At 69.1% G+C, this 23,941-nt stretch overlaps 5 protein-coding genes across 7 annotated transcripts; 4 read left to right on the top strand and 1 right to left on the bottom strand.

The window, feature by feature from the left end:
- The first annotated feature begins 781 nt into the window (after positions 1 to 781).
- TPP1 (tripeptidyl peptidase 1) lies at positions 782 to 6,122 on the top strand. Its single transcript, XM_064647253.1, has 13 exons — positions 782 to 852; positions 1,233 to 1,322; positions 1,398 to 1,537; positions 1,611 to 1,761; positions 1,861 to 1,982; positions 2,287 to 2,468; positions 2,681 to 2,879; positions 4,030 to 4,218; positions 4,340 to 4,412; positions 4,666 to 4,786; positions 4,983 to 5,141; positions 5,207 to 5,344; positions 5,764 to 6,122. The coding sequence occupies exons 1-13, from the start codon at positions 842 to 844 to the stop codon at positions 5,902 to 5,904; spliced, it is 1,716 nt and encodes a 571-aa protein (XP_064503323.1). The 5' UTR covers positions 782 to 841; the 3' UTR covers positions 5,905 to 6,122.
- Positions 6,123 to 6,273: 151 nt separating this feature from the next.
- TAF10 (TATA-box binding protein associated factor 10) lies at positions 6,274 to 7,890 on the top strand. The gene is made up of 5 exons (XM_064647263.1): positions 6,274 to 6,536; positions 6,688 to 6,839; positions 6,962 to 7,026; positions 7,116 to 7,230; positions 7,725 to 7,890. Exons 1-5 carry the CDS (start codon positions 6,287 to 6,289, stop codon positions 7,812 to 7,814), a joined length of 672 nt encoding a protein of 223 aa, XP_064503333.1. The 5' UTR covers positions 6,274 to 6,286; the 3' UTR covers positions 7,815 to 7,890.
- A 450-nt stretch (positions 7,891 to 8,340) lies between these two features.
- Positions 8,341 to 12,523, bottom strand: ILK (integrin linked kinase). Of its 2 annotated transcripts, XM_064647254.1 has the most exons (12): positions 12,435 to 12,523; positions 11,266 to 11,431; positions 10,884 to 10,979; positions 10,701 to 10,797; positions 10,527 to 10,610; positions 10,335 to 10,420; positions 9,992 to 10,101; positions 9,616 to 9,743; positions 9,402 to 9,523; positions 9,225 to 9,324; positions 9,019 to 9,149; positions 8,341 to 8,783 (listed from the first exon to the last, which is right to left on the bottom strand). In XM_064647254.1, exons 1-12 carry the CDS (start codon positions 12,521 to 12,523, stop codon positions 8,634 to 8,636), a joined length of 1,359 nt encoding a protein of 452 aa, XP_064503324.1. In that variant the 3' UTR covers positions 8,341 to 8,633. The 2 variants fall into 2 exon arrangements, with proteins under 2 accessions (XP_064503324.1, XP_064503326.1); XM_064647256.1 differs by lacking the exons at positions 10,335 to 10,420; positions 10,701 to 10,797.
- A 1,685-nt stretch (positions 12,524 to 14,208) lies between these two features.
- On the top strand, positions 14,209 to 16,795 carry RRP8 (ribosomal RNA processing 8). Its single transcript, XM_064647262.1, has 7 exons — positions 14,209 to 14,471; positions 14,548 to 14,713; positions 14,791 to 15,184; positions 15,277 to 15,406; positions 15,606 to 15,712; positions 15,811 to 15,907; positions 16,592 to 16,795. Exons 1-7 carry the CDS (start codon positions 14,397 to 14,399, stop codon positions 16,700 to 16,702), a joined length of 1,080 nt encoding a protein of 359 aa, XP_064503332.1. The 5' UTR covers positions 14,209 to 14,396; the 3' UTR covers positions 16,703 to 16,795.
- A 39-nt stretch (positions 16,796 to 16,834) lies between these two features.
- Positions 16,835 to 23,688, top strand: LOC135410496 (F-box/WD repeat-containing protein 7-like). Of its 2 annotated transcripts, none has more exons than XM_064647252.1 (13): positions 16,835 to 17,027; positions 17,993 to 18,172; positions 18,399 to 18,728; positions 19,158 to 19,240; positions 19,610 to 19,748; positions 20,106 to 20,240; positions 20,316 to 20,439; positions 20,518 to 20,654; positions 21,241 to 21,354; positions 21,621 to 21,802; positions 21,906 to 22,131; positions 22,729 to 22,939; positions 23,253 to 23,688. In XM_064647252.1, the coding sequence occupies exons 1-13, from the start codon at positions 16,896 to 16,898 to the stop codon at positions 23,519 to 23,521; spliced, it is 2,262 nt and encodes a 753-aa protein (XP_064503322.1). In that variant the 5' UTR covers positions 16,835 to 16,895; the 3' UTR covers positions 23,522 to 23,688. The 2 variants fall into 2 exon arrangements, with proteins under 2 accessions (XP_064503322.1, XP_064503321.1); XM_064647251.1 differs by lacking the exon at positions 16,835 to 17,027 and adding an exon at positions 17,204 to 17,475.
- The last annotated feature ends 253 nt before the right edge of the window (positions 23,689 to 23,941 follow it).

The raw sequence follows: 23,941 nt of genomic DNA, 5'->3' as shown, positions 1-23,941 counted from the left end.
GGGACATGATCTCTTGCAAATCCCATCCCACTTAGAGTCCACCTCCAAGCTGGGACCAGCTGGACACGGAGGGGTGCAGCGCCAGGGCGGCCGGTCCCTCCCTGCGGCTGGGCCGGGGCCGGGGCGGCGGTAGCGGGAACGCGGACAGCCCTGCCGCGGAGCAGCCGGGGCCAGGCCGGTGATGTTCCCATTGCCCGTCTCTTCCTGGCCTGGATTCGGCTCTGCAGAAACAGGAACACAGCTGGGACCGGCTGGGAGCGGCGGAATGCGATGTGTGACCCGGCTGCCGCCCCGCGGCCCCCGCAGCCCCGGCCGAGCAGGAACACGAGCAGTGCTCCCCCGGCCCCCAGCCCCGCCCGCCCGACGGACGGAGCCCCGGGAGCCCCGGCCGTGCCCGGGGGTGCAGGGCAGCGGGGGGGCCGCGGGTCGTGCCCGGCCACTGCCGCTGCCCAGCCGGGCTCCGCCCGCACAGGAGCCCTGACCCCCGACATGGACTCCGAGCCGCATTCCCCGTCCCGCTGTGGGAACGGCTTCGCCACACCCCGGGAGGCGCCCGGGAGAGGGACGGGAACAGGGGCCGGGCCCCCTCTCCAGGCCGCCGGCGAGGGGGGGCTCTCCGTCGGGACCGTGCCCGGGGCGCGCTGGCGAGCGGCCGGGAGGGTGGGCTGGTGCCGGGCCCGGAGCTTTGGGCCCGAGCTTTGGGCTGGAGCCTGGGTCCCGGACCCGGATCCCGGTCCCGTCCCGGCGCTCCCGGCCCCTCCCCACGTGACCGGGCAGTCACGTGAGCGCTGTTTTGGTCTCCCCACGTGCCGGGAGTCACGCGGCCTCACACGTGACCGGGATGGCGCGGAGGTAACGGGGCCGCGGGGACTCCCCGGACGGGGGGTTCGGACGGGGCTCTCCGGGGATGGGAGGAAGGGGCGCCGAGGGAGATCAGGCGAGGCTGCTCGGTGCTGGCGGTGACGGGGACTTGAGCAGTCAAACGGGGCTCCCCGGTGAAGGGAGGAATGGGGGCCGGGGGCTCAGCGGGCTCCCCGGTGTTGGGACTCGGGGGTTCAGCCGGGGCTGCCCAGCCCCAGGGTTACAGGGGTCGGACGGGCTCTCCGGTCAGGGGGGCTCGGAGGGCTCAGGCGGGGCTCCCCGGTGGCAGGTTCTCGGGGGTCGGTCAGTGCCCGGTCCGTCCCGGTTTCCCGGGCCGTGCCGGTGCCCGCGCTCCCCCGAGCCCGTTGCAGGTGTCGGGGAATGCCCGCTGTGCTGGTGCTGTGCGCGGCCGCCTGGAGCTGCGCCGCGGGGCTGGCGCTGGAGCGGGACCAGCCGTTCCGGTAGGTTCGGGGCGGTGGGGTGGGTTGGGATGGGACGGGGCGCCGGTGCCGCCCCTGCTCACCGCCCCCCCACAGCGTGCCCCCCGGTTGGACCCACGCCGGCCGCGTGGACCCCGGACAGCCGGTGCAGCTGACCTTCGCCCTGCGGCAGCGCGGCACCGCCCGCCTCGCCCGCCTCGTCGAGGCCGTCTCGGACCCCCGGTCCTCCCAATACGGTAACGGCTGCGTGCCCCAGCCCCCCGGGCCCCCCAGGCCTGTGTGGGGGTCTGAGCCCTCTGTGCCTCCCAGGGCAGTACCTGTCCCTGGAGCAGGTGCGGGACTTGGTGCAGCCATCCCCGGCCACGCTGATGACAGTGCTGAAGTGGCTGCAAGACTATGGAGTGGAGGACTGCCGGACTGTCACCACCCTCGACTTCCTGGAGTGTCACCTGCCTGCAAGGTGAGCCCCGAGGGCTTGGACCTGCTCTGGTGGTCCCGTGGTGGCTGGGCCTGTGTACCAGACGTGTCCCATCCCGTGGCGACTGTCCCTGTGTTGCAGCATGGCTGAGCTCCTGCTCCCTGGGGCCGAGTTCCACCGGTATGTGCATGGCCAGCGCAGCCTGGTGCGGTCCCCACTGCCCTACACTGTCCCCCCGGAGCTGGCGGAGCACCTGGACTTTGGTATGTTCCACTTGTGGGAGATGAGGCTGTGGTGCAGTCCCAGCCCCCAGGAGCCCCCTCAGCCTCCCCACAGCACCCTGTGTGGGATGGCCACTGGAGCCCACGTGAGGAGGCTCCTCAGGGCTGGGGCTGCAGAGCTGGGCTTCCCGAGCCCTGCTGCTGGCCAGCCCATGTGGACACGGGGATGGTTGAAGGGGGAGCCCAGGGGCCATGGAAGGTGATGGGGGAGCCCAGGGGCCATGTCCTGCCCTCCTGGGGCTCTGTGCCCTGACGGTCCCTCCGGTCCCACTGGGCTGTGCCGCAGTGGGGGGGATGCACCGGTTCCCCGTGGAGCGCACGGTCAGCAGAGCCGAGGCCAGGAAGGACGTGGGGTCAGCGGGAGCGTCGTTCCACCTGGGTGTGACGCCGGCCGTCCTGCGCCAGAGATACAACATGACGGGGGGGGACGTGGGGCTCCTGCCCAACAACAGCCAGGCCTGTGCACAGGTAACAGAGCTGCCCAGATCGAAGGTCTGTGGGCTGGGGCAGTCCCGTGGATTGGTGCTGCTCTGGGGGTCATGAGACAGCTGAAGGTCCCTCGGTGGTTGCTGGGAGTACCTGGTGTAGCACAGACCTGTGCTGGGCAACTTTTGAAGTCAGGATCAAAATCTTACCTTATTTTTTCAAGACAAAACAGTCTGCCCCTTCATATTTTGCAGTTCCTGGAGCAGTACTTCCACCAGGCCGACCTGGCTGAGTTCATGCAGCTCTTTGGCAGCAGCTTCGCCCACCGCACGCAAGTGGACCGGGTGGTGGGGCACCAGGGCCATGGCAAAGCCGGGCTGGAGGCCAGCCTGGATGTGGAGTACATCATGAGCACGGGTGCCAATGTCTCCACCTGGGTCTTTAGCAATGCAGGTACCGGGGGGGAGCCCTGAGGGGTGGGGGAACACCTGGAGGGGAAGGGGAATGCCTGGAGGGGCAAGAGGAGAGCCCCAAGGGGTGGGGGGAACACCCAGAGGGGTGAGGAGAGAACCCTGAGGGATGAGGGAAGAGCTTGCAGGGCTGTGCAGGCACACCTGGCTGCAGTACAGCCCCAGGTGCCTTCCAAGCTCCCCCACCAAGTTGGAGCTGACACTGGATTCCCAGCTCGTAGGGGAATCACCCTTGATTTGTGTAGTGGCTTTGAACTGTGTGAACCTTCAGCATCTAGAGTATTCCAGAGCAGAGGTTTCCTCACCAGCACCATGTGGAGCAACTGTCCCACTTTGCTCCTGTGGAGGAGGGCACAGCCACGGCATTTTCTGGCCTTGCTGGGGCTGGAGCTGAGCTCTTGCCCATGAGTCTCCCAGTGGAGCAGGGAGAGTGAGGGGAATTTGCGAAAACAAATTGCCAAACAGGCTGCACAAACACAAACAGGGCACAGTGCTGGGGGCAGTGTCCCTGTCCCAGATTGAGAACTGGCTGAGCAGGAGGCGAGTGCCCCAGGGACACTGTCCCTGTTCCCGACAGTGACAGCAGCCTGGCACTGTCCCTCCCGTTGCCCCCACACAGTTACTGCTGTGGGAAGAGCGTGGGGACAGTGAAGTGAGTGACTGAGAGTGAGCGAGGGTGGCTGGGCCTCTGCTCCCCTCCCAGTGGAGAGGACTGGGGGGCAGGGAGGGACCCGGGCAGGAGCAGGTGGAATGCGTGGAGGTGGCATGTGTGTCACTGCGCTGGGACACACTGCCACGGGAGGGGCTGAGGCCCTGCTGGATCCAGAGCTGCCTAGGTGGCTGCAGCCCTGTGGCAGAAGCTTGGAGAGAGGGGTGTGTTAGCCCCTTGCCCTGGGGTTCAGGGCAACCCTCCTGCCATCCCCGTGGGCCAAGCTGGAGCCTGGTGCCATCCACCATGACTGGCCCCAGGATGAGCTCACGGAGCTCCATGCTGGCCGTGCTTTGACTCTGTGCCCCGTAGGCAGGAGCTGGGGGGCTTCAGCCCCCAGTGCTGGTGGTGCTGCTGAGACAGGGCCCCCTGCGCTGTCCCCCACCCCTGGTGTCCCTGTGTCCCTGCCCCGCTGTCCCCACAGGAAGGCATGAGAGCCAGGAGCCCTTCCTGGCCTGGCTGCTGCTGCTCAGCAACATGTCAGCGGTGCCGTGGGTGCACTCGGTGAGCTACGGGGATGACGAGGACAGCCTGTCCCTCGCCTACATGGAGCGCGTCAACGCCGAGTTCATGAAGGCGGCGGCGCGCGGCCTCACCGTCCTGTTTGCCTCAGGTGCGGCCGGCCCGGCACGGCCTTGGTGCGAGTGTGGCTGCAGGAGTCCCTCCGGGGATCCCGGGCTGAGGGGCGGCTGGGGCGCCGCGGTCACCTGTCCCCTCTACCTGTGTGTCGGCAGGTGACGACGGTGCCGGGTGCCGGCGGGTGCACAGTGGGAACCACACGTTCCGGCCCAGCTTCCCAGCCTCCAGGTGGGTGAGGGAGGGAGCCAGGTGTGGGGGCACTGCTGGCCTCAGTCCCTGTGGGGTCTGAGCCCCCCGGGGATCACCTGAGAGTCCCCACCAGGGCCTGGGGACACTCGCAGACCCCAGTTCTGGGGCCTGTGCAGCTCTTGGGGGTGGTATTGGGTTTGCAGGGCAAGGCTGTGGTGGTGAGGGAGCTGTGGGGGGCTGCTGAGGCCCAGGCAGCCATGTGCCCACCCACAGTGCCCTCCTGTCCCCCTAGCCCCTATGTCACCACTGTGGGCGGCACATCCTTCAAGAACCCCTTCCTGGTGACGGAGGAGGTGACGGATTACATCAGTGGGGGCGGCTTCAGCAACATCTTCCCCATGCCTGGGTACCAGGTGAGGGTCACCTGCCCTGCTGGGCTGCCTGGGGCTGTGGGGGGCCTGGTGGGGGATAATGGACTTGAGGGTAACCACAGGCCATAGTGTGAGTGACAGTGGGCCGTGGTGGGGGATGAAGGCCATGGTGGGGGATGATGGTTGTGGTGGGGGATGAAGGCCGTGGTTGGGTGCTGACAGGCTGTGCTGTCCCCAGGCTGCTGCCGTCGGGCGTTTCCTGCACTCAGCCTCGAAGCTGCCGCCCAGCTCGTACTACAACAGCAGTGGCCGCGCGTACCCCGACCTGGCCGCGCTCTCTGACAACTACTGGGTGGTGACAAACCGCATCCCGCTGCCCTGGGTGTCGGGGACCTCGGTAAGGGCCCGTCCCCCGCTGCCCTGCGGGCCGAGGGCTGCGGGCTGAGCATGGTGTCCCCGCAGGCGTCCACCCCGGTGGTGGCGGGCATGGTGGCACTGATCAACGACCGGCGGCTGCAGCGGGGGCTGGCGCCCCTCGGCTTCCTCAACCCCGCGCTGTACCAGCTGCAGGAGCGGGGCCTCGGTGCTGCCTTCTACGATGTGAGTGGGGCAGAGGGACAGGCTGGGGGGCCGTGGGCATCCTGAGGGGCTGGGCTGGGCACACCATCCTGGGGGCCGGGGTGCCATGGGTGCCCCAAGGGACTGTCCTGGGGGCTGGGGGTCTGTCCTGGGCCTCTTTCTCCCAGAGCCGTGCTTGGGGCATGGCCAGCAGTGCCCTGCTGGGGCACAGGAGAGTCCCTATGACCTTCCCTCGGGAGGGGTGTCTGGGGAGGGTCCCTTTGGGCCTCCCTTGAGCTTCATGGGGCAGGTCCCCTTGTGTGGCTGTGGTTGTTTGGGGGGTGCTGTCCATTGAGGAGACTCTAGGGAGGGGGGGCCTGTGCCATGGGGAGTGTTGTGGGGGTCCCCATGCTGGATTTCCTGGAGTCCCTGTGCCCCCGCACTGAGGCCGATCCCTGCAGGTCACCCAGGGCTGCCACCTGTCTTGCCTGGACGGCACTGTGCAGGGCCAGGGCTTCTGCGCCGGCCCTGCCTGGGACCCTGTCACCGGCTGGGGCACCCCTAACTTCCCAAGCCTGCTGCGGGCGCTGCTGCTGCCCTGACCGGGACGCCAGGACACGGAGACTGGGACACTGGGACAGCGGGATCGGGACACGGGGACTGGGACAGCGGGACTGGAACAGCGGAGCACCAAGATCGGGACAGCGGCACTGGGACAGCGGCACACCGGGCCTGGGACACTGGGACAGCAGGATCGGGACACGGGGACTGGGACAGCGGGACACGGGGACTGGGACAGCGGGACACTGGCACTGGGACAGCGGGACACTGGAGATCGGGGGCGGGGACTGTCGGGGGCGGGGACAATAAACGCGTGGCCCCGCCCTTCCGCCTCTGTGTGTGCCGGCGGTGCCGCCAGGGGGCGCGCGGGGCGATGAGCGGCGGGGCCAATGGCGGGGGGCGGGGCGATGAGCGGTGCGGCCAATGGCGGGGGGCGGGGCGATGAGCGGCGCGGCCAATGGCGCGGGCGGGCGCGCGCAGGCGCGGAGCGGAGCCGGGGCCATGAGCGGCAGCGCTGATGCCGACCCCGCGCCCGCCGCCGCGGCGGCCCCGCCCGCACCCGCTGAGGGCAGCAAGCCCAGCCCGGCCGCCGTGGGCAGCGCCGCGCCCGGGGCGGCGGGGGGAGGCGCGGCGCGCGGCGCCGAGGGCGGCGCGGCCGGCGGGAGGGGGTCCGGTGAGTCGGGGGGAGCGGCGGGGAACCCGCGGGGCGCCCCGAAGCAGGCCGGCCGGGGCCGCGGGGCCTGCTGGTCGCCCGGGGCCGGTGTCCGCGGGGCCCGGAGTCTCGGTGGGGCGGTGTTGCCGGGGCTGACCGCGCTGTCCCGCAGTGCCCGTGTCCGCGGCCGTGGCCGCTCCCCCGGACGGGGCCATGTCCAACGGCGTGTACGTCCCGCCCGCGGCCAACGGCGACGTGAAGCCCGTGGTGTCCACCACGCCGCTCGTGGACTTCCTGATGCAGCTGGAGGACTACACGCCCACGGTACCGGCGCACGGGGCGGCTCCGGGGGGACGGGACGGGACACGAGGCGTGTCCCCGGGAGGGGACGGACACGGGGCAGCTCCCACGGGGCCGTGGAGCTGTCCCAGCTCTTCCCTCCCCAGATCCCGGACGCCGTGACGGGGTATTACCTGAACCGGGCGGGGTTCGAGGCTTCGGACCCCCGCATGTAAGTGGCAGCAGGGCGGGGGGCGGCAGTGGGGCCCACGGTTAGGATTAACCCCCCGGCCCCTCGCCGACGCGGTCCCTGCCCCGCAGCATCCGCCTGATCTCGCTGGCAGCGCAGAAGTTCATCTCCGACATCGCCAACGACGCCTTGCAGCACTGCAAGATGAAGGGCACGGCCTCGGGCAGCTCCCGCAGCAAGAGCAAGGTGGAGGCACCAGTGAACCCCCTCTTCGGGCTGGGGCTGAGCTTGGGATGTGGGGAGCAGGAACCCCAACCCTGCCGTGCTCTTGGGGGTCCCCCGCGGGTGGGGAGGGGCTGGCGGGGACATGCTTTGGTGCCCCCCCAGAGTGTGGGAGCAGCTGCCTCCTGGCAGCTCCAGTCCTGGGGAGCGGCTGAGAGGGAGTTACTGGGGACCCTTGTAATGTCACATTAGGGGGCTGGGGTCCCGCAAGGGCGGTGGCCCTTATTGCTCAGGGTCTGGGGGTGGCTGAGGACACAGAGTGATGGAATGTGGGGAGCTGGGAACATCCCAACACTGCCCAGCAGCTCCTGTGGGAGCAGGAGCCCTATCCCTGCTCTGGGGGGTGTCGCACAGCCCTGGCAGCTCCTCTGGGAGTGGGACACCCCTATCCCCATGCCATAGGGGAGTCCCACCCCCCTGGCTGTCCCTGCCATGACTGTGTGCCCTGTGTCCCCCAGGACAAGAAGTACACCCTGACCATGGAGGACCTGACGCCGGCGCTGGCCGAGTACGGCATCAATGTGAAGAAGCCACATTACTTCACGTAGGGCCTGGGGGGCTCAGGCAGTTTGTAGGGGCTGTGTTGGTGCCATTAAACACCCAGGAGGGTTTTGTGGGAAGGCAGCCCGGCTCCTGTGCCTGCACTCACAAATGCTGGCCCTGGCTCCCCAAAGAGGGGCTGCCAGGCTCACCCCCTTCTGCCAGTCCCGGGGGGCTCAGCCCTCCTCCCGGGGCTGGAGCAGAGTGGGGCGGGGGGAACAGGACTGCCCAGCACTCTTCCCTTCTCCTTCCCAAACTGTTTCCTACAGGGAATGCTTGGGGGCTGCACTGGCAGCACTGCAGATGGAGCCAGGGAGAGGGCCCTGAGCCCACACCACCACCCCACTCCATGCCAGGCTCTGTGCAGGGCACCTGCCGAGGGGGTCCTGAGCCCACTCACCCCTGCACCAGGCACCTCCTGAGAAGGTCCTGAACCCACCCACCTGCACTGGGCACCAGAGGTTTGCTGTGGGTGCCAATTTGTGCCCAGGGCTTCGCAGACTCGAGGGCAGCCCCTCTCTGCACCCCAGCAGCTGAAGGTTCCATACCAAACGTTTATTTGGGGGCCGCTGGCCGTGCCGGGGCTGGAGGGAAGCGGCCGGTGAAGCGCGAAGCAGGGGCAGTGCTGGGCGTCACGGGCAACCCCCCCGGCCTGCCCCCCCAGCCCTAGGGGCTGGGTCCCGCAGCGGAGGCAGCGCCGTCTGTACCGTGTGTCCGTGGCTGGCTCAGGGTGAGGGGTGTCCCCTGCTCCCCCCGGCTCTGGGGTTAAAGGCACTTGGGGGTGGTGGGGGGTGCAAGGCAGCACTGGGAGGGGAGGCACCTCCCCTCTACTTCTCCTGCATCTTTTCCAGGATGGGCACAATCATGTCGAACTTGGGGCGCTTGGCTGGGTCCTCGTTCATGCAGATCTTCATCAGCTTGCAGATGTGGGGGGAGATGCCAGGAGGAATGGTGGGACGGAGCCCCTCGAGTGCCACCTGCAAGCAGGGAGAGGGGCTGGAGTCAGGATCAGGGCCCTGCCCTCGCAGATAGGGACACCTTCCACCAGCCCAGGTTGCTCCAAGCCCCTTCCAGCCGGGCCTTGGACACTTCCAGGGATGAGGCAGCCACAGCTTCTCTGGGCAACCTGTGCCAGGGCATCACCATCTTCACAGGGAAGAATATCTTTGCCCTACCTGACCTAAATCACCCCCTTCCCCTCCAGCCCCTCACCTTCATGCCAATCTCCATGTTGGACAGGTCAGCAAAGGGCACCTCCCTTGTCACCAGCTCCCACAGCAGCACGGCGAAGCTCCACATGTCAGCCGAGCGCCGGTTGATCTCCTCTGGCTTCTTCTGCAGAGCTGGGGGGTGGCAGGGGGTGAGCGGGGCTGGGGCGGAGAGGGGCCAGGCTGTGGGGCTGGGAATGGGGCGCTCACCTTCAGGGGCCACCCAGGCTGGGGCGTACATCCGCCCCGGGCACTGGAAGGAGAACTTGACGTCGGCCATGCTGATCCGCGCCGTCATGTCCTCGTCGATCTGGGGAGAGTGGGTGGTTGGCAGGAGCCTCCGGGGAGCCCCCCTGCTCTGGGAGGGGGTCTGGGCCCCCCACTCACCATGACACTGCGGCTATTGAGGTGGTGCCGCGGGATGAGGGGCTCGAGCGTGTGCAGGAAGGCCATGCCCCGCGCGATGTCAAAGGCAAACTTCACTGCCTGCATCTGGTCCACCACGAAGTCTGGGGAGAGCATGACAGGGGGTGAGCCTACCCCAGGGCTGCAGCTGGAGGGGGCTCCACTACTCCCAAATGCGCTGTCCCCCAGCACTCACTGGTCCCCTCGTGCAGGACGTTGTACAGGGAGCCATAGGGCATCCAGTGGCTGATGACAATGGGATGGGGGGCTGGGGGGGCCTGGCAGGCACCCAGCACCGGCAGCACGTTGGGGTGGGAGAAGATCCTGCAAGAGAAGTGACAGGCCTGAGAATGGGGCGGTGGGGGGAGCTGCCTGCACCTCCTTAGCTGTTCCCTGCCATCCCCCAGGGCCTACCAGCCCTTGGGCACCGCTCTGGAGCATTCCTGGCCCTGCGGAGCAGGGTAGGTCTCACCTGCCCCACACCCTGAGAGCTGTGATGGCCCTGGCCAGATACTGGGGTGGGTGGCCCCAAGCAAGTGCTAGTGCTGGTCCGGGGCAGGTGGGGCACTCACCGCAGCTTAGGGTACTCCTCGTTGAAGTCCCGGCTCTTCCGTGTCGTCCAGTCCCGGATTTTCAGCATTTTGATGATGATGTCATTGCCCTGCCAGCGACCCTTCCACAGCTGGAGGGGGAGCAGGGGCACAGGCACTGTGAGAAGGGCAGGAGATTCCCAGCCCCCTCCAGGCTCCTGCCTGGGGCTGGGGGGGCCTCTGGAGTGCATGGGACCAAGGGTCCACAATGAGCCAGGCAGGAGCCCCCCCTGCACCCAGCTGTGGGACCCTGGAGCGGCCGTGCCTGGCAGGGCCAGGACACGGGGGATCTGCACAGGCCTGTCTGAGGGCAGGAGGGACCCACCTCTCCTGACTGGTTCTCATTGAGCTTCTGACTTAGGCTCAGCTGTTTGAAGTCAATCCCAGCGAGTTTGTTCAGGGTCCCATTCCCTGCAGGAGAAGGGGGATGGATGCCCACAGCTGCCAGACCCAGGGTCCGGCGCTGGCAGGGCATGGGGGAACCATGACCCCCTGCCAAAGGGCCCCCAGTCCTTACTTGGCCGAGTGCGGGTCGTGCCCTTCCAGAATGTGTCCTTGTAGGGGATCTTGGTGAGGCTCTGGCCCAGCTTCTCAGCGCGCTCTGCAGAGGGAGAAGGAGGAGGGTGGCACCCACTGGCACCTGGAGCCTGTCACGGCCGGACAGGTGTGGGGCCCTACAGGGCCCTCGTACCTTTCAGGACCTCCCGCAGTGGTGTCTTGGCCTTGTCCGTGGGGGTCTCGCCGTATTTATTAGCAATGCTGACCAGGGCCCCGCTGCCCACCAGGTCCTGAGCGAGCAGAGAGCGAAGGCTGTGGTTTGTGATCTCCCCCCTCCCCTCCTCTCCCTCCTGCCCATCCAGGTGCTCCCGCTCACCTCGGCCACCTGCTCATGTCCCCAGAAGCAAGCGTAGTGCAGTGGTGTGTTCCCATGCTCGTTCACCGCATTGATGTCCGCCTTGAACTGCATCAGCTGGAGACAGGGGACAGTCCCTGTGAGCCCAGCACTGTCCCTGTGAGCCCAGCACTGTCCCTGTCCTCCCTGCGCCTTGTCCTGGGGGAGGCAGGAGCAGTACACTGGGAGCTGTGGGGAGGGGGCTGAGCTGGTGTGGGGCTCATAGGGATTCAGAGGGGGTTGGAGGAGGGGCTCAGAGGCACTGTGGGCATGCCGGGTGATGTGGGGATTGAGCCCTGTGTGGGTGGGGCGGTGGGCCGCACAGGGGTGGGGAAGGGCAGGTGCTGGCACGGGGCACAGGTACCTTCTGCACGATGTCGCGGTGGCCGTGGCTGGCAGCCAGGTGGAGCGGGGTGTCGTCCCCCCGGTTCATGACGTTAATGCGAGCCCCCCGCATGATAAGCATGTCCACCACGTTGGAGCGGCCCTCACGGCAGGCCCAGTGCAGGGGGCTGAACCCATGGTCATCCCTGTGGGGCAGTGGGGGGGCCCTGCTCAGCTGCAGCCCCTCGGCCTGGGCACAGTGGGCATTGCCCACCAAACGCTGGCCACGGGGCCAGGCTGAGCATCCATCCCACTCCCGCCCACCCCCACCAGGGCCCCGGCGGCACCAGCCAAATCCTTTCTACTCCAGGGCTGAATCACAGCTGGATCCCCTCCCTGTCCCCCCGCTCCGTGGCCAAGTAAGGGAGGAGGCGGCAGCCGGGCCTTAAATGGAGATCAGGGACTGGCAGGGGGGCTGCCACAGCCCCAGCTCCCCTCCAGCCCAGGCTCCCTCCAGCTCCCTGGCACATCCATCTCCACCATAGCCCCACAGCCAGGGGGTACCTGGCACAGAATGCCCCTATCCCTTGGACACCCTTTGTGGGACTGGGAGAGCTCCATGTGCCTGGAACCCCAGGAGGGGTGGGGAGGCACAGCCAAGGGAGGCCCCTTGTCCAGAGCTCATCCAGAATGCTGCAGCCATGGCCTGGCCGGGGTCAGGCTGTGCGGGGTTGGGCTGTGCCAGCTGCACACACCATGAGTGGCTGCTCCAAGCCCTGTGCCCGGCCCAAACACGGCTCCTGAATGGCTGTGGGCCCCACAGTCCAGTGGGACCACCAGAAGGGGCTGTGTGGGGCAGAGACCTGGGCACACGGAGCGCCCCACACAGCCCCCGGCCCCGGTGGTCCCGGCCCTCCCATCAGACACAGCCGTGCGCCCACACAGCTGCCGTGGTCTCCCTGGAGAGAGCACGGCGACACAGCCACCAGACAGTGACCACCGCGAGGACGGGGAGGCTCCCCCGGCCCAGCCGAGCCCTGGCCATGGCCGTGGCCGCGAGGAAGCGGCCGGAGGATGTTCGGCCTCGTGCCTCAGCGATGCGGTAACTTCCTCCGGCGGGGAGGAGCCGCGTCCCACCGCCCGCCCGGGACACGGAGCCCAGTGCAAACCCCCCGGCACAGCCCCCCCGCCCGGCCCGGCCCCGCTCACCCCTGGTTGAGGTCGTTCTCGGTGTTGTCCAGCCACAGCCGCACGGCCACCGCGTTGCCCTCCCGGCACTGCGTGAAGATGTCGTCCATGGCGACTGTGGGAGGGAAGGGGGGTAAGGACGTGGAGCCCCCGATCCTGCTCACCCCTGGGGCAGTAATGGCAGGAGCCTCCCGGCCCCCTCCTTGTCCCCTCCCAGCCCCTCCCCGCAGCCCTGTGGGAGGCCGAGGGCTGGGATGGAGCCGGAGCAGCGGCCCGAGGGGAAGTTCCCGGGTGACTCCAGCGGGGCAGCGGCCACCCGCAGGAAGCCAGCCTGGCACCCCCAGGCTTATCGCCGGGCACAGCCAGCCCTTTACCCGCAGCTCCGGGGGGAGCAGCGCTGGGGCAGCTCAGCATCCCCTGCACGGGATCCCATAGATCGGGGGGAGCAGGGCTGGGGGAGCTCAGCATCTCCTGCACGGGATCCCATAGATCCGGGGGGAGCAGGGCTGGGGGAGCTCAGCATCTCCTGCACGGGATCCCATAGATCCGGGGGGAGCAGGGCTGGGAGAGCTCAGCATCCCCTGCACGGGATCCCATAGATCCGGGGGGAGCAGGGCTGGGGGAGCTCAGCATCCCCTGCACAGGCTCCTGCAGCTCCATTACCCTGACCCCCCTGGCTGGGTCTGGCACAGCACCATGCTCAGGAACCAGGACCCCAAAGCCCCATGCGCTCCCCTTGGATCCATGGACACCTCAGCTCGGATCCGGGCACAGAGCTCCCTCCTGCTCCCGCTGTCCCCCCGAGGCCCTGGCTGTGAGCATGGGACACCCTGACCGGGCTCTGTGGCATCGAGCTGGGACATGGAGTGAGTCTCATAGTGTGGGGACAGGGACAAACTGCACACGATGTGCCCAGTGTGCACCTGTGGGGGCTCAAACCTGCTGTTGCAGGGCCCTCCAGGGCCCGGTGCCCACCCAGCCACGACAGGACCCCTGCCCGCTGCCAGCGCCTGGCAGCGACCCCCCAGGGCCCTGCCTGCACCCTCTGCCCCAGGCGGCTCCAGGGGGGTGGGACGCAGAACCCTGGACCCTCGCCGGGGTCTCTCAGGCCCCAGAATGGCCCTGGCACATCGTGGCAGCACCGGCCCTCTCCCGGCTCTGGAGCACCCGCAGCCCCGGACGGGATTTATCCCCCATCCACCTGGGGGCACCCCGGGACGCCCCACACTGGTCCCGGCCCTGTGGTTTCCCTCCCTACTGTCTCCGCCGCGGGGACACCCCGCCGTGGGGACACCCCGCCGTGGGGACACCCCGCCGTGGGGACACCCCGCCGCGTCCCCTGCTGCACTCCCCTGTCACCCACCAGCCCCCACCCGGTCCCGCGGGACCGCCAGGACCCCCCGCCCCAGCCCAGCCGGGATCGCCAGGTGCCCACCTCCGCCCTGTCGAGCCCCGAGACCGGCCCCACCGCCCCGCGGGGGACGTGATGTGGGGACCCTGTGCCCCCCCGCGCCCCCGGGTGACCCCAAACCAGCTGCCGGGGCCCCGCTCTGCCCTCCTTGCGGTCCCCTCAACCTCTCCCCGGTGTCCCCCCCTTCCCCGCAGCCCCCCGGCCCATCCCGCGGCCCGGCCCCGCCGGTGCGGTGCGGTGCGGGCGGCGGCGGTGCCGCCGTTACCGGTGCGTGTCCCGGGCTCCGCAGGGCGGCGGCTGCGGCGGCTCCGCCCGCACGACGCCCCCTGCCGGCCGGAACCCGCACCGGACACGGCTCCGCCACACGGCACCGGGGCGGGGCCACGGGCGGGGCGTGGTCACCGGGACGGGGCGTGGTTTCAGTACGGGGGCGTGCTAAACCGGCTGGGGCGGGGCGTTCGCGGCCCCGCCCCCGCACCGGGGTCGCCGGTCCTCCGGGCCGCGTAGGGGCGCGGTCGGCGCGGTGCCGGCGGGCGGGCGCACGTGTGTCCGGTACCGGGAGTCCCCGCGCCATGTTCGCGGAGCAGGACTGGAACGACGCGGCGGAGCCGGTGCCCCGCGGCGCCCCCGAGGGCCCGGGACGGCCGGTAAGCGGGTGGCGTGGGGGCGGCGGGCCGCGCCGGTCCCGGGCGCGGGGAAGTGACCGGGCCCCGCCCTCCTCAGGGCTTCGCGGCGGGGAAGCGACGGCTGCCGGGGGCCGGCCTGGTCGGCGAGGCGACGCGGAAGCGGCCCCGGGGGCGGAGAAAGGCCGGCGTGCCTCGGGGTGCGGCGGGGGAGCGCCCGGCCGGGCTCGGCGAGCCCCGGGAAAACTTGCAGCGCCCGGACGCAGGTACCGGGGCGGCTCCGGGGCCCGGCGGGCAGCTGGGAGCCGCCGCCGCGCCCCGACCGCTCTCTCGGTGCCCGCAGACGGCCTGGCTGAGCCGCCGGCGGAGCTGAGCCGGAGGCAGCGGCGGAACCGGCAGAAGAAGCAGCGGCGGCGGCAGCAGGAGCCGGCGGCGGGGCCGGGCGGGGAACGGGGCTCGGGGCCGGGTCCCCCGGAGCCGCCGGGCCCCCCGGAGGCGCCCCCAGAGCCCCGCTCCGGCCGCTCGGCCGCGCTCCGCGCGCGGATGGAGGAGCGGCTGCTCGGCGCCCGGTTCCGGTACCTGAACCAGCAGCTCTACACCGGCAGCAGCCGGGACGCGGCGCGGCTCTTCCGCGCGGATCCCGCCGCCTTCCACCTGTACCACCGCGGCTTCGAGCGCCAAGTGCGGCGCTGGCCCGAGCGGCCCGTGCAGCGCATCGTGCGCTACCTGCGCCGCCGGTGAGCGGGGACCGGGGTTGTACCGGGGATGGACCAGGGGTCGCACCGGCGGGACGTCAGGCCGGGCCGCCCTTACCCCGCTGCCCCCCCAGGCCGGCGTCGCTCGTGGTGGCGGATTTCGGGTGCGGGGACTGCACGCTGGCCGCCAGCGTCAGGAACCGGGTGCACTGCTTCGACCTGGTGCCGCTGAGCCCGCGTGTCACTGTCTGTGACATGGCCGAGGTACCGGGACACCTCCGAAGTGGGGCCGGGTGCTGCCGGGCAGGCTGCGGGGAGGGGACGGTGACCCCGAGGGTCCCGTGCGTCTGTCTCGGGCAGCTGGAGACGGGGCTCAGCTGGACCCACAAGCCTGGGGAGCCCAGCGGGCCTGTCCAGCCCCATCACCACCCTCCTTCTCCTCTGGGCTGTCCCGGGTTGGCAGGTGCCGCTGGCAGATGAGTCAGTGGACGTGGCTGTGTTCTGCCTGGCGCTGATGGGCACCAACCTGCAGGAGATCCTGGGGGAGGCCAACCGTGTGCTCAAGTTGGGGTAGGCAGGGATTGGGGGGCAGTGGGGGGGGGAGACAGGGGCACTGGCCGTGCCCCAGGGGTGCCTGGGCACCCCACTCAGGACTGGGGTGACTGCAGTGGGACCCTGATGGTGGCCGAGGTGGCCAGCCGCTTCGAGGACATCCGCACCTTCCTGAAGGCCATGGCACAGCTGGGCTTCAGGACAGTCTCCAAGGTATGTCCCTGGGTATGCCCAGGTCGGGCACTGAGGGTGCACTGGGAACTGGGGAGCCCCAGGAAGGAGCCTGTGGGGAAGGTGTGCTGGGGCCCAGCCTGGTGCTGGGGGGGAGCAGGCCCCTGGGGTGGTGAAATCACATGGGTGTTGGGGGGGAACCCAGTGCCCACAGGGGTGGGGGTCTGGACAGAGGTTTGAGAGACCTGGCAGTCATAGTGGGTGTAGTGTGGGGGTATTGAGGAGAGGGGCACAACAGGGGTCAGGGGCACTCAGGGTATGCAGGGAAAGGGCTGCTGGGGTCTGGTAGGGGGAACCTGGGGCCCACTGGGCCTGTGGTGTAGGGCTTGGGTGTGGTGGTGGTGGAGCCTGGAGAGTGTCAAGGGTACCAGGGCCTGGAGGGATTGTGGTTTGGGGATTGATGATGGGGTTATGGAGGTTGGGGGGTGCATTGGGGTCAGGGTCTGGGGTGGCATCTGGGGCACTGGGGGCACACAGGGGCTGTGGGGCGGGATGGAGGAGGGCCCGGAGCACACAGGGGGAACATGGGGCTCGCTGGGGCCACAGTGCTGTGCTGGCAGTGGGTGGTGCTGGCACCCGCGAGTGCTGGAGTCCCCGGTGATCGCGGGGTTGGATGGGGTCCCCGTCAGCGGCTGGTGATGGAGCCGGCTGTCCCCGTGCCCCCAGGACCTCTCCAGCTCCTACTTCTACGTGCTGGAGTTCGCCAAGACGGGCCCGTGCCGGGCGGGCCCCGCGCCGGGGCTGCGGCTGCGGCCCTGCCTGTACAAGCGGCGGTGATGGGGGCGGGGCCGCCGGGGGCTGGCCCCGCCCCTCGGTCTGGCCCCGCCCCCTCGCGCGCTCAGCACCAATAAAGCCGCTGTTTCCGCTCTGCTCCGCGTGCGTGTCGGGGGCGGGGGGCGGGGCCTTGGCCGCGCGTGCGCGGTACGGTCGGGCCTGCGCGGCGGCAGCGGCGCCCGGGGCCGGTACCGGGATGTCGGGGCCGGGCGGGCCGGGCCCCGGCGGGGCCAAGCTCGACATCAACCGCGCCGGCGTAGCCGAGCTGGAGGGTGCCCTCAGCGGCATCGGCCGCCGCCGCGCCCGAGGCATTGTCCGCAAGAGAGAGGTCCGGGGGAGGCGGCGGGGCCGGGGAGGGGGCGGCGGGGCGGGGTGTCGGTCCCGGGGGTGCCAGGGCGGGGGTGCCGGTGCCGCTCCTGGGGGCGGGGGGGCGAGCGTGGGGGCCGCGTTCGTCTCGGTATCTGGGTTCGCCTCAGGGGCTGGGTCGGGATCCCGCGGGGCCAGGTGAGCGCAGATGCCCCCCGAGCGGCCTCGGTGCCGCCGTCCCTGGCTGCCTGCTCCGGGGAACGCGGGTTCCGGCGGGGCGGGGCGGGCACCGCGCCCTGGCGGCCTCCGAGCGCCGTCACCGGCGCTTACGGGGCCGGAACTGCTTGCGGGGGGACCCCGCGGCGACCGGTGACACGGACAGGAGCGGCACGGGCGGGCGGGTCAGCGCCAGCCCTGCCACGGGGACAGCGCCGGGGGCGCTCGGCTTGTTTTGGGCTGGGAAAGGGGAGGTGAGGGGGCGGGAGCAGCTGGGAACACCAGGAATAGAAGCGCCGGGAGGGCAGGGGGCGGTTACGCAAGGGGGGGGTGGTCCGAGGGGCGGTGAGGGGGGTCTGGAGTAGGGCGATCCCGGTTGCTGCTGCTGTTAGGGAGCAGCAGCAGTATCGCCGTAAACCGAACCCTCCCGGGTCTGAAGGGCTGTCCGGGCCCTGCCGGGACTCGGAGCTGCGCTTGGGTCCCCGCTGGGTCCTGCCCCGGCACAGCCCGGCCGGGTTCATCCCGTGACAGGCGCGGCGGGAGCCAATGCGGGTGTGACGGGAGGTTCCTGCTACCGGGTCGGGCCCGGGCGGTGCTCGCCCCGGGGTCCCGCGGGACGGCCCGGAGCCGCACTGCTCCATGGGGGGCACAGTGCCCCTGCCCCGGGGCCGTGCCCGTTCCCCGTGAGGCTACTCGGGCAGGGGATCTGTGGGAACGGGAGGGATTCCCGGGAGCAGCTGTTCCTGGCAGGGCTGACTTTGCTCCCCGCAGGAGCTGAAGGGCTTCACCTGCCTGGATGACCTGCTGCACGTCAAGGGCATCACCACACGCATCCTGGAGCTCAACAGCCAGCGCATGACGTGCCGGCGGCGCCCCGGCCCCGAGGGAGCCCCACGGGCCAGCCCCACCCAGCCAGGGGACAGTGGGGACAGCAGGGTGCCCGCGGCACAGGTAGGGGCAGGGCCGAGGGAGGGGAGCTGGTGTGTGGGGAGCTGACAGACCCACACTGGGCTCTGGAGCAGCTGGTGCCCGTGGTCTGGGGGTGCTTGGCCCCATGACCCCCGTGGTGCTGGTGAGTGGAGTCCCTGTGCTCCGGGGCTCTGGCTCTCGCTGGCAGCTCCCCAGCCCCCCAGTGCTGGTGTGGACCAGCCCTGCCCATGCCTCTCCCTGTGCTCAGGCGGTGGCCGAGGAGGAGGAGGACGAGGAGGAGGAGGAAGCGCCAGGGCCCTGGGAGTCGGAGCGCCCTGGGAAGGGCAGCCCCGGGTCCGGGTCCGGAGCAGAGCCTGATGCATCTGGGGGGCGGGGAGTGCAGGAGCCCCCCAGCTCTGCTGGGGAGCAGGAGGAGGAAGAGGAGGAAGAAGAGGAGGAGGAAGAGGAAGGGAGCTGCTGCAGCGAGGAGGGGGAGGACAGCAGCAACGTGTACCTGTACTACACTCTGGGGGAGCGCTGGATTGACTACCTGCAGCGCACAGGGGACCGGGGGCTGCTGCGGCACCTGCGCCCCAAGGTGACCGGGGGGGTGGCCAGGGGGCTGATGAGGGGTCCTGCAGGGGGGAGGGTGGGGCTGGCTGTTGCTGCTGTCACCCTGACACATTGGGGGGATGGGGGCTGTCATGAGGGGGCTGCTGGGCTGAGCGCTGGGGGGGTTCCTGGTGCCCGGCTGCTGGGGCTGGGGAAGGAGGCCCTGCCCCAGTCCCCAGCCCTGCTGCAGCCCCCCTGCCCTGCAGGGGAGTCCGTGATTGCCATGTGGACCCTGAAGAGGGGCAGCAGGAGGGGGCAGAGATTTTCCCAGTGGCTCTGGGCAGGGCATCCCCAGGGGTCGGCTTTGGGCAGGCAATATTTAGGGAAATGTGGGGTTCAGCTCTGGGTGGGGAGTTCAAAGGGGTCAGTGGGGTCTGGGTCTGCCTCAGCCGCTCCAACCTGCCGTGTCCCGCAGATGAAGCGGAAGTCAGAGAACGGCCCGGATGGCCGGGCCCTGTCCCCTGGGAAGAAGCTGTGCAAGGGCTCTGAATATGGCAGGTGAGGGGGCTCTGGATATGCAAGGGGGAGGGGGCTCTGAGTACAGCAGGTGAGCGGGTTCCATGTGCTGGGGGGGACACATACCTCCTCCGGCTCACCCCGAGAGGATGCTGGAGCTACCTGGGTCGATCAGGGTTTGGCCCAGATGATCTCCAGCCCTGACTAGTTGTTCATTTTCTGAGCAGGCTGGGCTGGGTGCTGTGGCCGGGTGGGAGTCTGGGCAAGGGGTCAGCAGGGTAGGAGCAAGGGGAGAGAGTCAGCAGGGTGGAGCTCCCAGCGGTGGGGACTAGTTCCTGGATCCTCTGGCACGGCATGGCCTGGAGCGGTGCTGGCATGCCTCACCTGTGACCCTGGCCTGGTCTCTCCCAGGACGCTGGGTCCCTGCACGCCCAGCCCCACCACCACCTTCGGGGACCTGCGCAATGCCAAGGCGGGGCAGGCCCGGCGCCGCCGCATCCCCTCGGTGGCTCCCCCACCTGAGCTGCAGGATTGGCTCCGCACCTTTCAGGTATGGCTCGCTTAGGGCTCCAAAGGGTAGGAGCCAGGCCCGATGGATCCCCACTGCGGGCAGGGGCTGGGCCCACAGTGCATTTTGGGGAGTTTTGCTCAGGTGAGGGAGCACAGAGGGGGTGTCAGCCCCATCCTGCTGCCCCCCTGGCCTGGGATGGTGTCACCTGTCACACTGCATGTGACCTGTGACCCACCACATGTGTCCCACCGAGCTCCTGTCTGCTGTGGGTTCCTGGCCTGGGGACTGGTGCGGGAGCCCAGGCTGGCTGGGCTGGGGGCACCAGGAGGTCCCCACCTGTGTGCTGGCCTGTGGTTAGGGACACGGAGCTGGGGGTCACCGGGGGTCTCCCTGCAGCGCTGGAGCGGCCCCGAGAAGCTGCTGGCCCTGGACGAGCTCATTGACCGCTGCGAGCCGGCGCAGATCAAGTACATGATGCAGGTCATCGAGCCCCAGTTCCAGCGGGACTTCATCTCTCTGCTGCCCAAGGAGGTGAGTGGGGCTGGGGGCCCACGGGCACGGCCTGACCCCCCCCAGGGGCCCCTGTGACCCCTGTCCCCTGTGCAGCTGGCCTTGTATGTCCTGTCCTTCCTGGAGCCGCGGGACCTGCTCCGCGCTGCCCAGACCTGCCGCTACTGGAGAGTCCTGGCTGAGGACAACCTGCTCTGGAGGGAGAAGTGCCGTGAGGAAGGTGAGGGCCCCCCAGGGTGGAGGCTGGGGGCCACCCTGGGCTCAGCTCAGGTGAGGCACCGCTGCATTCCCCCCACAGGGATCGAGGAGCCCTTGCACCTGCGGAAGCGGCGCCTGCTGAGCCCCGGGTTCATGTACAGCCCCTGGAAATTCGCCTTCCTGCGCCAGCACCGCATCGACATGAACTGGCGCAGTGGGGAGCTGCGGCCTCCCAAGGTGGGTCCGGGTGTCCACCAGGGACAGACTCTGGGGAGCTGAGAGCCCCCAAGGTGGGTCCGGGGCACTGCAACAGGGGGAGCTGGTGTGGGATCAGCCACAGGGAGCAGATCCAGCTCAAAGCAGTGGGGGCAGCAGAACTGGAGTCCCATGGGCTTGGGTAAGGGGGGACCCTCCCCTTGCCCCTCTCCAAGCTCCTGTGCAGGGCTGCAGCCAACTCCAGTACCCAGGGAGGGTACAGCCCCCCAGGGCTCAGCTGTCTCCCATGCAGGGTCCCAGACACCTGGGATGTTCTCCGTGGGGGTCCCTCCTGCCCTCTGGGCAGAGCCTTTGCTGCCTCTTGTCTTGCTCCTGAGCCCCCCCCCACTCCCTGTTCCCCAGTAGGCTCCTGCTCCTGGCAGCAGCTGCCCAACCACTCCCCCTGGCTCTGTTGCCCTGCAGAAGCACTGGGAGGTGCAGGTGATTTGGGGAGCCCTCTGCCCTTCCTCCACATGGCACCTGCTGCCTCCCGCTGCTCACCGTGTTTGGGGGGTCCTGCTGGCTGGGGGGCCCACACTGCCCCTCCTCCGTGCCTGTGCTCCCACAGGTGCTGAAAGGCCATGACGACCACGTGATCACGTGCCTTCAGTTCTGCGGGAACCGCATCGTCAGCGGCTCTGATGACAACACGCTCAAGGTGTGGTCGGCTGTCACCGGGGAGGTGAGTGTCACAGTCCCGGGGCAGGTGTCACTGTCACGGGGAAGGTGTCACTGTTATGGGGCAGATGAGTGTGGCAGTCACTGGTGCCATGGGGGGCCGGGACAGGGACCATCCCCCTATGCTGAGCACAGATGTGGCTGCACCCCAACTCCGGGGATCAGTTTGGGCTCCTGGTGACAAGGACGTTGAGCTGTGCTGCTCTGCCCTGCCGCAGGTGGGGGTAGGTGGGAGAGGCCCACCTGTCCCTCACGCCCTGCCCCCTGCAGTGTGTGCAGACACTGGTGGGCCACACGGGGGGCGTGTGGTCCTCCCAGATGAGGGACAGCATCGTCATCAGCGGCTCCACGGACCGCACGCTGAAGGTGTGGAACGCGGACAGTGGCGAGTGCGTGCACACGCTGTATGGACACACCTCCACCGTGCGCTGCATGCACCTGCATGGCAACAGGTACGGGCTGAGCAAGCTCTGGGGGAGAGGGAGCCCAGGAGGTGAACCTTGTTGCCCTGGGGCCACCCTGGCAGTCGGGCCCCAGGTGTCCCCTTGCCCACAGGGTGGTGAGCGGCTCCCGGGACGCCACGCTGCGGCTCTGGGACATCGAGACGGGGCAGTGCCTGCACGTGCTGATGGGGCATGTGGCGGCCGTGCGCTGCGTCCAGTACGATGGCAACAAGGTGGTCAGTGGCGCCTACGACTACACGGTCAAGGTGTGGGACCCCGAGAGCGAGAGCTGCACCCACACCCTGCAGGGGCACACCAACCGCGTTTACTCCCTACAGGTACGGCCCCACACCTCCCCTCCTGCTGCCTTCCCCCCTCCAGCTGCCCTGCTCTCCCCACACACCTCCCTTCCTGCTGCCTTCACCCCTTGGCTGCCCTGCCCTCCCTGCAGGTACAGCCCTACACACCTCCCCTCCTGCTGCGTTCCCCCCCCTCCAGCTCCCCTGATTTCCTTGCTCCCTGCAGGTACAACCTCACACACCTGCCCTTCTGCTGCCTTCACCTGTCACTCCCCTGCTTTCCAGTCGCGGGGCACAAGCTGTGCCACACAGTCCCTATGTGTGTTGCAGGGACACACAGGCCACATCTGTGCCCTTAAGGAACACATCTGTGCCATGCAAAGACATATGGACCACATCTGTGTCCTGTGGGGACACTCCACCTCCCTGACACTCCCTCCCACACACATGCTGTGGGCACAAACACTCCTCTGGGCCCATTCCCTGGAGCATTTGTAGACCCCAAAAAGCTGAGGGGTATGTGAGACCATGACTCAGCCACTAAGCCAGGGACTGAGCTGGAGCTGGGGGGGCTGCACCCCAAAGGAGGGGGCACTCCTGGCTCTAGGGTCTGAGCTGGGCCTCCCCCTCTGGCAGTTTGATGGGACGCACATTGTGAGCGGGTCCCTAGACACGTCGATCCGCGTGTGGGACGTGGAGAGCGGGAACTGCCTGCACACCCTCATGGGGCACCAGTCCCTCACCAGTGGGATGGAGCTGCGCGACAACATCCTCGTGTCTGGCAACGCCGACTCCACCGTCAAGATCTGGGACATCAAGACGGGGCAGTGCCTGCAGACACTGCAGGGTGAGGGGTGTTCCCCACCCTCGGGGGCCTGCGGGTGGCAGGGGGGGCTCCCTTCAATCAGGGGGCTGGGAGGGAGCAGTTCCTTCCCTCAGGGGGCTGCAGAGGGAGTGGGGCTCCCAGATGTGGGAGGGCAGGTGTCACCTGGCTGTGGGTGCCCCAGATGTGGGAGGGCAGGTGTCACCTGGCTGTGGGTGCCCCAGATGTGGGAGGGCAGGTGTCACCTGGCTGTGGGTGCCCCAGATGAGGCAGGGCAGGTGTCACGCAGCCGTGGGTGCCCCGGGCACTCCTGGGGCTCACAGCTCTCTCCCTGCAGGTCCCAGCAAGCACCAGAGTGCTGTGACCTGCCTGCAGTTCAGCTCCAAGTTCGTGGTGACCAGCTCTGACGATGGGACGGTGAAGCTGTGGGACCTGAAGACGGGGGAATTTGTGCGGAACCTGGTGGCCCTGGAGAGCGGGGGCTCTGGGGGCGTCGTGTGGCGCATCCGTGCCTCCAACACGAAGCTGGTGTGCGCCGTGGGCAGCCGCAATGGCACCGAGGAGACCAAGCTGCTGGTGCTGGACTTTGATGTGGACCTCAAGTGACCCCGGCCAGCCCGGGGGTCCCGCGGGAGGGGTGGCTCCGGCGCAGGCGCTGGCCCCGCGGGCAGGACAGGGGGGCGCCCGGCCGGGCCTTATTTATATGCGTGGGAGCGTCCGGCCGGGCCGCAGGAGCATGTTTTATACATGGAATAAATTGATTTATTTCTGTACTGGGGCTCCTGCTCAAGCCCTGAGCCCAGGCCGGGGGCTGCAGCGCATCCCCTCTGACCCTGGGCAGCACAGGCAGGGGACAGGCTCTCCCTGCACATGCAGGCCCTGGGCTGGGGGCGATGGCCCCGCAGCACCCGACACCCCCTGGCACTGGGTACCTGCTCTGCACCAGCCATTTGTAACACCCCTGTCCTGGTGCCCACGGGGGTCCTGCAGCCTCCCTGCAGTGACCCCAGCTCTGAGGGCAGCACT

The sequence above is a fragment of the Pseudopipra pipra genome, chromosome 2 (genome assembly GCF_036250125.1).
Source record: "Pseudopipra pipra isolate bDixPip1 chromosome 2, bDixPip1.hap1, whole genome shotgun sequence".
Classification (NCBI taxonomy): Eukaryota; Metazoa; Chordata; class Aves; order Passeriformes; family Pipridae; genus Pseudopipra; species Pseudopipra pipra.
The sequence above is the reverse complement of the archived record's forward strand: the minus strand, read 5'-3'. Positions and strand labels throughout refer to the sequence as shown.

Coding starts and splice junctions, on each gene's coding strand:
- TPP1 (XM_064647253.1), top strand. Junction 1,323..1,397: donor GAGCGGGACCAGCCGTTCCG/GTAGGTTCGGGG, acceptor GCCCCCCCACAG/CGTGCCCCCCGGTTGGACCC. Junction 5,345..5,763: donor TCGGTGCTGCCTTCTACGAT/GTGAGTGGGGCA, acceptor CGATCCCTGCAG/GTCACCCAGGGCTGCCACCT.
- TAF10 (XM_064647263.1), top strand. CDS start 6,287: ATGGCGGGGGGCGGGGCGATGAGCGGCGCGGCCAATGGCGCGGGCGGG. Junction 6,537..6,687: donor GGCCGGCGGGAGGGGGTCCG/GTGAGTCGGGGG, acceptor GCTGTCCCGCAG/TGCCCGTGTCCGCGGCCGTG. Junction 7,231..7,724: donor GCTCCCGCAGCAAGAGCAAG/GTGGAGGCACCA, acceptor TGTGTCCCCCAG/GACAAGAAGTACACCCTGAC.
- ILK (XM_064647254.1), bottom strand. CDS start 12,523: ATGGACGACATCTTCACGCAGTGCCGGGAGGGCAACGCGGTGGCCGTG. Junction 11,432..12,434: donor GAGAACGACCTCAACCAGGG/GTGAGCGGGGCC, acceptor ACTGCCCCACAG/GGATGACCATGGGTTCAGCC. Junction 9,325..9,401: donor TCAATAGCCGCAGTGTCATG/GTGAGTGGGGGG, acceptor CACTCTCCCCAG/ATCGACGAGGACATGACGGC.
- RRP8 (XM_064647262.1), top strand. CDS start 14,397: ATGTTCGCGGAGCAGGACTGGAACGACGCGGCGGAGCCGGTGCCCCGC. Junction 14,472..14,547: donor CCGAGGGCCCGGGACGGCCG/GTAAGCGGGTGG, acceptor CGCCCTCCTCAG/GGCTTCGCGGCGGGGAAGCG. Junction 15,713..15,810: donor AACCGTGTGCTCAAGTTGGG/GTAGGCAGGGAT, acceptor GGGTGACTGCAG/TGGGACCCTGATGGTGGCCG.
- LOC135410496 (XM_064647252.1), top strand. CDS start 16,896: ATGTCGGGGCCGGGCGGGCCGGGCCCCGGCGGGGCCAAGCTCGACATC. Junction 19,241..19,609: donor AAGGGCTCTGAATATGGCAG/GTGAGGGGGCTC, acceptor GGTCTCTCCCAG/GACGCTGGGTCCCTGCACGC. Junction 20,440..20,517: donor GGAGAAGTGCCGTGAGGAAG/GTGAGGGCCCCC, acceptor TTCCCCCCACAG/GGATCGAGGAGCCCTTGCAC.